A 10,522-nucleotide genomic window follows, 5' to 3' on the forward strand; every position below is an offset into this window, starting at 1 on the left:
GTAAACCTGGTCACATGTGCTGTTTTAACTACAGAGGGCGGTCGACATTAAACTCTCATCCTCTGCTCGACTTTATGGTCAGCAAATCTCTTATCCATCGTTCCCCTGTCATTTATTCCCTTCTCAACAAAAGGAGTGCTTACAAAAGCTCTACTGTCCACACTGTGCCATTAGCAGGCATCATCGTGCTCATCTCCAGCCTGGCCTCTCGAGCTTTCCACGTTAGTTAGATGAGTCTGGACGCATACACTCTGGGGGGATTACAGTTTCCAGGGAATGGCGGGACCCTCTGGGATTTGGCTCTTAAGCTCAGATATTGACTCCTCCCTCCTCTTCTTCTTTTTTTTTCTATTTATTTACTTCTAGGATTGATGATTATATATGTGTGTGTGCGCGCCTGTATGAGTGTGCGTTCTTGATGCTTGTGGCTTGTTGGAGGAGTCGGGGGGGGGGGGGGGGGGGGGGGGGGCAGTGGGATGGGGGTGGGGGGTGGGGGTGGGGGGTGCAGACATCAGGATGGGGCAATTCAGGTTGTTGCTGTGGCTGTGGCTGTCGTCTGGACCGCGTTGACTTGCTCCTCTGCGGATGCTGTGAGCGATCGGGGGGGAACAGCTGAGAGCGGCCGGCTGTCAGAACAGCTCCGGTGTTTCCAGCTGCCAGCTGTACCTGGGACCACATCTGCTGACATCTGGCAAGGGTTTTTTTTGGATGGAGTAGCCAAGATTATTTTAACACTCTCTGATTTAAATACCAAAGGTTGGAGTTTTGACCCCGGTCAATGTATATAGCGCTTACCTCAACTCCCCCAGAGATGAAGTAAGTAAAGTGTGTTTTTAGCTTTAAGCAGGATCAGCAGGATGTTTGAACTAACTTTGCTTTTTCTGTGTGTCTACAGTTTAATTTTACTAAGTGTGCAAGGGAAATTAGAGCCTTAACTGTAAATATTCTCCATCTTTCAGTTGAGATTGTACTTACTCTGGGTATCTGTCCTAGTCCTGTTAGACCATCATTAACTTTTCATGGCTTTGCGGTTCTTTAATGCAATTAATGTGACTAAGCTCTGAGTCAAGATTATCTGGTTTATAAGATGATCCCGTTGCTGACTGAGGGAAAAAAAAAAGTGGTGTGTGCTCCTGACAAAATGATGCATTTTTACTGAATATTTTTCATCAAATCCAATTAAAGTCAAATGTGTTTGCTTGATTATCGTCTATTATCGTCACTGTTAATTTTTGCGCTTTTACATTTTCGGAAAAGAAGCCGCTCAGACCCATTTTACTGACAAATGAACCCTGAAAACTTTCGAAGCTAAATATTTCAAACTTCTTCATGAGGACAAAGAGAATTAATGTGAAGATCATGAAGTATTAATTAAAGATGAAAATATGTACAAGAGTAATAAACACATTGCTTTTTCAAATACATAGTCTTTCTTTCCACATTCATCCTTCTTTTGGTCACACAAACCTGCTTCCTCATCTGTCTCTGCCTCGCCGAGAGAAGTGCTAATGAGAGAATCATGACAGAATATCGCCTGCTTCCTCTCTTAGTGCTAAAAATAATGAAACGGAGAGTGAAAGGGGGAAATTCAATTAGCAGTTCCCATCACTCTTATGGAATGGGATTACTCAGGAATGCACTTTTTTCTTCTCCCCTCCCCATTATTTTATTTCTGGAGTTCTTACAAATTCCTGCAGCTTCGCATGAAGCAGCAGAGTGATAGTGGCTGTTATTTTCCTGCTGTCTGTGTGCACTTTCTGCATTTCACACTTCACTTTGAAATTAATAAGAGGAGATAGGACTGGTCCATCTGTGTGCCTGGAAGCAGACCAGGTGGTCTTCCTATAGTCAAGCTTTCAGCGCCACAGCACACAAAGCTGGGGGAGGTGTGTGTGTGTGTGTGTGTGTGTGTGTGTGTGTGTGTGTAAGTGTGTGCGCGTGTTCATGTGTAATGATTGGCGACTACTTACACAATAACAACACCATGACGAGCCTTTGGTTGTGGGGGAACTTCTCCACACGGGGCCCGCTGACGAGAGCCCCTTTGATCAGGAACGCTTTGAAAAGCAGGAAAAAATCTTGACAGCTGGCATAGTTAGTGTGTGTGAAGTGGTTTGACTCCATCGTGGACTATAGGGGAGAGAATTTCAGGACAAAAAAAAGATAATTATTTCACAACTAAAGGACCTAATTGTGTGTTTTCAGCCATGAGCCGTAGGGGTGAGATCAAAGGTCAACGCTGCATTATTTCCCTCCTGCTGCGGGACGAGAATAGCAACACACACATCTTTAGACAAAACAAAGATGTCAAACTAAGCAAGATAATCTGAAAACATTATTTTGTACTGAGATGATGAGTATTTTGCCATGATGCCTCTTTTTTCTTTTTTTTTTTTTTTTCATTCTCTCTGATGAAGACGTTGAACACCTGCCTCACAGCTGGGCCTGCTCTCTGTGACAGATTCATTCACACATTTCTCACAAGTGCAGAAAACTGCTCCGTGCGCCCCGTAATGGAAAATCACTCCTCATTCAATTAAATACACTAAGTGGCATTATAAACGATTTCAGGTTTCTGCGTAGTTTCAGCTAAAAGCTCTTTTAAACAAAGTTATTGCAAGAAGAGGGTCTACACAGTTGTTTTATACAATTAACTTCAATTATGTTCACCTGTTTTCATTTTGGTCAAGAGAGAAGTACAGAGATTTAACATGTTTATTTTGAAAACCAGGTTTAATCTTCATAGATATGTGTTAAAAAGGCAAATGCATCTATGTAAAACATTTAACATTTTTTATTAAATGAACAAGTTTATTTAAAACTCTGAAATTTGGTCATTTTTAGTCAGAAAACATAGAAACTCCTTGTCACAGACACGCACACAGATGCTGCATGTCTGAAGTGTGGCCTTCAGAGGTCTGCAGCTTCAGAGGCAGCAGCTTGACGTTGGTTCCCATCTGTTGGATGCTCATCTAACCATGGGAAAAGTTGAAGTGGCAGCTTTGTAACATATCACCTGTATTTTGCTGGTTTGGTGTTAACAGAGCCTTATTTTGTTTTGTTTTTGTCACAAAAGCCACAGATGTCTATGATCATGTCACATACAGTACATTCTGCTTGTTAGTTTTGCATTCAGTGAAAAAAAGAAAGTATTCTCAGTCATTGTTTGTCTGTGTTGCAGTGCCAACAGTATGCCTAAACAAGTGGAGGTGAGGATGCACGAGAGTCACCTGGAGCCCATCGAGGCCAGGCCCCAGTCGAAATGTGCCAAAATCTGCTCCAAATTGTTCAAGAACCTCCTGCTCACGCTCACTGTGCTGGGTAAGTGGCCTCAGCATACCTTTCCTCTGCATTTTTTCTTTTTCTTTTTAACCTCAGGCACCTCATCATAAAACAGCATAGCATGCTGAAGACGGATCCTGACAACAACTGAGCTCAGTCTTCTGTTAACGCCGAGCTCGGTTACTCAGCTTGTTGGTGATACGAGGAGAAGACGAGGAGAAGACGCCATCTGTGCTCAGTGCAGCAGACACTGAGATGACTGGGTGTTCTGACCTTCCTCCGCTCGGCGCCACCTGTTGCTATCAAAAGCGCTGCGCCACACTGGACACCCCAACAGCCTCTGGTGTCGCACGAGCAGTATTGTGATTATAGCAGTGGCTCGTAGCACTGCGGGGGGAGAGCTAATGAAAACACAAAACAAAGAGCTGGGAGGCAGCGATGCAGTTTCTGCTGTGTTGTTGTTTCCACTCGCTGATGCTCCCTCTTAGTTTTACCATTTTGCACACACAGGATGGAATCTTACAAACCTTGAGATGCATGTATTTACTAATGTAATGTCTCTATGTATTCTATAAACACATATTTGTGCGAATCTCACACCATTTGGCCGGATTCTCACAGAGCAAGCGCGCCAGCATGACCATTGATCATCTGTCACTTGGCAGATACGAGTCCGAAGGGGAACTTGCAAATTGGCCAAAAACAAAGCACAGGAAATCAAGTGCCATCCAAAAATCATTGGGTGTGCAGAAACCATGGGAGGCTCTTGACTGGCGGATAGACTGAAGCACAGAATCTACAATGGAAGCCAAATGAAAAGAAATGGGGACAAAAAAAAAAAAAAAAAAGTTGGATGTGTTTCGATTGCAGTGTGTGTTATTAAACAATATATCAGGCTGTGTTATCTTTGGCTGGGAAAGTAAAGCCCTGAAGGGGTATGCTGGAGTTTTATCTGGCGGAGGACAGACAGACAGGCACAGAGGCCAACCAGCAGGCCTGGCAGGAGGGTGGGGGTGGGGTTGGGGGTTTGACTCCTCAGAGGTCAGCTTCACCTTCTGGCAACAAGAAAAGAGCCGCTGCTTAGAAGACACAGTGTGTCTCTTTTTGGGAGGGAGTTGCTCCAAATGTCAGTTTTTAGGCTTCGAGAGAACAGAGGTCAATGGATAAGTGAAGGAGCAACAAGCTCATGAAGGTTGAAACATGAAACTGAGATTATGAAGCATTGAACAGCAAAAATCCCAGAAAACAGTGTTTTTTTGTTTGGATTACACAAAAACTCTGATACGCTGCACCCATCTTCTGTCCATGCTACACCTATCCTCCATCAAATGCCAAGATACCTAATCCGAATCCTCCCTGAGCTTTAATCTTCGCTTTATCTTCCCCGATCTTGTAGCTGACGGCTTTTCCTTCAGCTGCTCCAAGCATCACACCAGATATGGGAAAGGCCAGCTTCAAACACATCAAAAGGAGCACTTTTTTCAACAGTCCTCTATGATTCATCTTTCAACTTCTCAGACTAATGAAACCACATAAACTATATTTAGTTTAACATATCTTTACATTCAATAAGTGATTATCTTCCAAATGTACTTCCTTTATGAGCCATTAAACGCATTCTTTCACTTGTCACTTTGCCTTTCAGGTGTGATCCTGGGCGCCGTGTCGGGGATGCTGCTTCGTGTCGCCGCCCCGCTCCACCCAGATGTTGTCATGGTGATCGCGTTTCCTGGAGACATCCTGATGAGGATGCTGAAGATGCTGATCCTGCCACTCATCATCTCCAGTTTAATCACAGGTGCAGTGTGTCTGATGAACCCGATAAAGCGAGAATATTGAATCATTTAAATAATATACTGATGGCTTTGTATTTCATATTTTATAACCTCAGCAGCAGTGAGCAAGCTCACACACTTTTGAATTCTACTGCAAGAGCACATTCATTTTTCATATTTCCCTTTGCTGTAATACCACTGAAATAAATTCTTATCCTGAATTTAAAATGATCTGACAGTTATAATCACACTAAACTTCTTTAAGGACAGTTCAGAAGATGATCCCATGGGTTTTTTGGGTGCAGGTCTTGCCGGTTTGGATGCCAAATCTAGCGGTCGCCTGGGCACCAGAGCTATGGTCTACTACATGACCACCACGGTCATCGCTGCTATCCTGGGAGTCATCCTGGTGCTGGTCATCCACCCTGGCAACCCCAAACTAAAGGAGAACCTGGGCGAGGGCGAGAAAAATGACGACGTGTCCAGCTTGGACGCTTTCTTTGATTTAATCAGGAACCTGTTCCCAGAGAACCTGGTGCAGGCGTGTTTCCAACAGGTAATGGATGGAGAGGGTGTGAGGAAAAATACTCATTTGGACTGATTGTCTTTGCATAATTGTTCATTTAATTTGGAATGTCTTTGTTAAGTCTGCTTAAACACAAACCCAGCAGGCAAAGCATCGCACTGAATGCAGTTCAGAAGCCTTGATCCATCAGGCAGATTGTAACTAGTATATTTATTTTCCTTCAGATCCAGACAGTCACAAAGAAGGTGGAGGAAGTCGTGGTGGAGGACGTCAATGCCACTACCATGGACGGTCTGGTGGCAAACGTCACCAAGGAACCTCAATTCGTCATCAAAAAGTCACTGCAGTTCAAAAGTGGCATGAATGTTTTGGGTATGTTACTAGAAGCGCAGCGCGTTGAAGTGATTATCATCAGCATGCTAACAAAGACAGCTACCATGCTGATGTGGAACTAGTGGGTTTTATTTGTTTATTTTTGGAACATTCACTATCTAAGTACACGAAACAACTGTTGAAAAAGACTGATGGGAATGTTCTGAGATTTTAGTCGGCACAGTAGTTAGAGCAAGACCTTAATCATTAACCATTAGGGCTCATTGCTTGCGCCTGATAAGTGTTTCTGGAGGCATTATGACGTAATGCTGCTGGCATGGCTAAAGATAAAATCATTAAGAATAACAGATGTTCCCACAACTCCTTAAAAGCTGTCATTTCCTATTATCACCTCACTTTGAGAGGCCTCCTGGTATTCAAAGTGTGATACATATATTATTTTCCACCGCAGGTCTGATTGGTTTCTTTATTGCATTTGGCATCTGCATGGGCAAGATGGGAGAAAAGGCCAGACTCATGATTGACTTCTTCAGCATCCTCAATGAGATCGTGATGAAACTTGTCATCATGATCATGTGGTTAGTAACACAAAATATTCTCATTGACTCATTCCGAAACTCATTCAAGTCACCTCGGTCAGAAATAACTTTTTTTGAAGTTCTGCAAAGTTATTTCCGCTTCATTCCTGTTTTTGGCAGTATATGAATCCTCTGAGAGCAATGACAGCGTCTTTTGCTATAAGTAACATCATTTGTCTCATCAGGTACTCTCCCTTCGGTATCGCCTGCCTAATTTGCGGCAAGATCATCTCCATTAAGGACCTGGAGGTGGTGGCCAGACAGCTGGGCATGTACATGATCACTGTGATCATTGGCCTCATCATCCACGGAGCCATCTTCCTGCCCAGCATTTACTTCGCTATCACCAGGAAAAACCCCTTCACTTTCTTCCTGGGCATCTTCCAGGCCTGGATCACTGCTCTGGGGACGGCCTCCAGGTCAGCATCACTCTGGACGGACTGTTAAATGAGGAATATTGTTAGTTCAAAGCATCATGCATTGATTTCATTCCTCCTCAGTGCTGGCACACTGCCTGTCACTTTCCGCTGCCTGGAGGAGAATCTGGGGATTGACAAGAGAGTCACTCGCTTTGTGCTGCCGGTCGGCGCCACAATCAACATGGACGGAACCGCTCTGTATGAGGCTGTCGCCGCTATTTTCATTGCCCAGATGAATGGCGTCCACCTTGACCCCGGCCAGATCGTCACCGTCAGGTCAGCACAGTTTTAATGTCCATGATGTGACTGTAATCTGTTAAATTCACTGAATGTTACCAGACAGACTCTTTTCTTTTTATACTATCTTTAGTTTGAGTGCAGATAGTGACAACAAAACTTATGCTAGTTGTAAAAGATGTTAATCAATAGCCAATGTTTGCTGGTTGCTCCCCTCAAAAACAGATTTGAGGATGGATGACCTTCACTCTGACATTTTTATGTCTTGTAAAGTCCTGACTCCTCAAATTAAAATATCTAACCTCTTGAACTTCAGCCTGTCCTCACAGCCGATGGAGGACCCTCTCTTAGATCCCTGCTCTTTACACGAGCACCATAAAGGCTGAATGTCCTCATCGGTTTGCTGTGAAGAGCATTAGGTCGTGCTCATGGCTGTCTGAGGAGTCGGTGCTGAAGTGTTGAGAAGTGTTTTGGTGCAACAACGTGAGAAGTGTTGTTTTCCTGTGTCTTCGTCCAGTCTGACTGCCACTCTGGCCAGTGTTGGTGCTGCCAGTATTCCCAGCGCCGGCTTGGTGACGATGCTTTTGATCCTGACTGCTGTCGGCCTGCCAACCCAAGACATCAGTTTGCTGGTTGCTGTCGACTGGCTGCTGTGAGTTTGACAAACGGGGAAGACATAAAAATGTGTATTGAGGTAACATATCGACGCTGACGCTGTCTTCCTCCTCAGGGATCGATTCAGAACCTCAGTGAACGTGGTGGGTGACTCCTACGGTGCAGGCATCGTGTACCACATGTCGAAGGCTGAGCTGGAAGAGCTGGACGCGCACGCGGCCAAATCCGACGACATCGAGATGATGACAAAGACCCAGTCCTACTACGACGACATGAAGAACCACCACGAAAACAATTCCAACCAGTGCGTCCTAACCGCTACCGCAACCACAACTGCTAGCGCCACTGCTAACAATTCTGTCGTAGTAGATGAATGCAAGGTACAATTAATGCTTCCGGACATAGAGACTTGTATATAACCCACCTCGCTGTTGCATGCTCACCTCCGCACCGCCGCTTGACTGCTTGTTGACTGCCGCATCACGCCGCCGGTGCACGGCCATGCTCATAGAGCCAGCTGTCAGTCAGTGGGACTACAGATGCATGTTGTGCACATGTGTATTTATTTGTTTGTAATAGCAGCTTTTGTGTTGGATGAACATTTAGAATATTGTGCAAGGCGAGTGCTGATGAAGGGGGACTCCGCTCTGAGTCTGGTGAATGTAACCTGTTGAGATTTGGCTCTCACTCCAAAGGTAGCAGCAGATCATCCCCATAATGACCCTGAGAAATTATTTAGTAGCGCTTCATCGATCAAAAGTTCACAATATGCTGAAGTAATAATATCATATTATTTACTATATTTTTAAAGATTATTGTTCGTATTTTACTTTTCTTTAACTTTATGTCAAGTGTTATTCAAGATGATGATTTCAGTTGTTTAACAGCAAAGGGTCAACATCTGCAGTGCAGTTTAAGGTACCAATTTAAGACGCAGAGAGAAGTGTTATAACTAATTAACAGTTCATAAACACGCAACACGCAGCCATCCACCACGCTGTCAATGAGTCATTCGTTGCTAGAGATTTTGCATTTTGACACCATCTATTTCTGCCCATCTTCAACACACACATACATACACACACACACACACACACACACACACACATTCACCCACGGGGAAAGGTCTACTGATGAGCCTATTCATTTATTAAAGGATGAAGGGTGTTGCCTAGCAACGTCGGTAACCTGTCACACACTCCATCCATGGTAAAAACTTATATTCTTCCCTTCCAATAATAGCTATTTACATATTAATGTGACACAAAGAGCTGCTATTTCCAGTATCTGCAATAACTTTTTTTTAATATATTTTAGTTTCCTTATTTTTTTCTGTTTTGTCCTGTTTGAAATTCTGTGGCACACTTTTCTAACCCCATTCCAAAGATGCAAACCACAGTAGACTGCTTGCAAAGTAGCGCTAACCTGTCAATGCATTCATTCTTTAGTGTGTGTACCTCTTTATTTGTTGTTGTTGTGGATTTTTTTTTTTAAAGTTGTTGTTATTGCATGTTGAGTCTGACTCAAGTCATCATAAATGTGTGGTCTGTTCCCCGGTCAGTAAAAGAGACTGCCCCGTTCGGACACAGGCCATAAGCATGATCATCAGTGGTTTGTCTAGAAGTTAAACTCTTCCTCCAAAGTTTCTGCATGTTGCAAAATATCAGTAAATATCAGTGCCACCCGAGAGGCTAAAAAAAAAAGAAAGAAGACGTAATTGAATCACGTGTAAACACAGTGTGCGATTTGCTTTTATTTAGTTTTAATGCAATGAATTGGCAGAATGAAATCTAATCCTTCTAATATTGATTAGTGATACCAAAAAAATACCAAAAAAATTGATTGGACATAACACCTAAGATTAAAGTTTTTTGAATTCTAAGTAATTTTTCACATATATTAGGTAAATTGTGGCTGTAATTTCTCTCAAACATGTTTTTTTCTCCCAGCAAGCACTACATGTTTCATTGACTGCAGACCTTTTATACCTTTTCTAATTTTTCGCTCATATTACGTTTACAATTTATTTTTTTTTTTTACTGAATCGTTTATTTTTCTGCATTATAGATTCCTAGCATTGCTTAGACTATAATTTATTGCTGAAACCCCTGCTGCTTTTATCACAAATCGCACCCTGTGGGTATTTATGTGCCAGCATATGGCCTGCAGAAACACATTTTCACAGCATGGATCGCTAAACTTGCCTCTCATCGTGGCAGAGGATGAAACTATGATACATTTGGCAGATGAATGGCTTTGCTTGGCTGAAACCTCATGACATTTCATATTTGGGAGCACTCAGTCATTAATCCATTGTCTTGTACATTTGAAGTGATTTGAGTGTTTGTTTTGATGTGTGCCTTTTGGTCCGCTGTTTAGATCTCCCCGCTAACTGCTTGCAGGTAACCTCAGCCACAAACGGCTCTGCTGCGGAGTGCACGCTTGTTGAGGAGGAACCATGGAAACATGAATAATGGCAGCACAGAGATCCCCTGCTCCTGGGCTCCACAAGCTTTCTTATCTGGTGATAAAAAAAAAAAGAGTGAATGAAAAGTCACATGAACAGAACTACTAATTGTATTTTTATGTAGTTTGGTTTTTCCTTTGTTTTTTTTTTTTTTTTTTTTTATTAGTCCCTTTAAAGGTTTTTGTAACTGTCTATCTGACTGATTTATATTACTAATTCACTTAACCGTGAAATAATAACATAGGTATACCTCATCTGCTAGAGCACGGTTGTGTCCTGTATAGCAGATA

General features: G+C 42.9%; 1 protein-coding gene across 2 annotated transcripts; it reads left to right on the top strand.

Moving 5' to 3' along the window:
• Nucleotides 1-575: 575 nt before the first annotated feature.
• Nucleotides 576-10,239, top strand: slc1a2b (solute carrier family 1 member 2b). Of its 2 annotated transcripts, XM_030097294.1 has the most exons (10): nucleotides 3,182-3,321; nucleotides 4,928-5,080; nucleotides 5,363-5,613; nucleotides 5,808-5,955; nucleotides 6,368-6,494; nucleotides 6,680-6,913; nucleotides 6,995-7,189; nucleotides 7,668-7,802; nucleotides 7,881-8,145; nucleotides 10,168-10,239. In XM_030097294.1, exons 1-10 carry the CDS (start codon nucleotides 3,192-3,194, stop codon nucleotides 10,237-10,239), a joined length of 1,710 nt encoding a protein of 569 aa, XP_029953154.1. In that variant the 5' UTR covers nucleotides 3,182-3,191. The 2 variants fall into 2 exon arrangements, with proteins under 2 accessions (XP_029953155.1, XP_029953154.1); XM_030097295.1 differs by lacking the exons at nucleotides 7,881-8,145; nucleotides 10,168-10,239 and adding an exon at nucleotides 576-816 and having other exon boundaries at nucleotides 7,668-7,806.
• The last annotated feature ends 283 nt before the right edge of the window (nucleotides 10,240-10,522 follow it).

The sequence above is a fragment of the Salarias fasciatus genome, chromosome 7 (genome assembly GCF_902148845.1).
Source record: "Salarias fasciatus chromosome 7, fSalaFa1.1, whole genome shotgun sequence".
NCBI classification, from domain to species: domain Eukaryota; kingdom Metazoa; phylum Chordata; class Actinopteri; order Blenniiformes; family Blenniidae; genus Salarias; species Salarias fasciatus.

Bases quoted from the DNA above. Each gene is read 5' to 3' on its own strand.
- slc1a2b (XM_030097294.1), top strand. From the start codon at position 3,192: ATGCCTAAACAAGTGGAGGTGAGGATGCACGAGAGTCACCTGGAGCCC. The intron at 5,956-6,367 runs GTATGTTACTAG...TTTCCACCGCAG, and splicing joins AAGTGGCATGAATGTTTTGG to GTCTGATTGGTTTCTTTATT. The intron at 8,146-10,167 runs GTACAATTAATG...AACTGCTTGCAG, and splicing joins TCGTAGTAGATGAATGCAAG to GTAACCTCAGCCACAAACGG.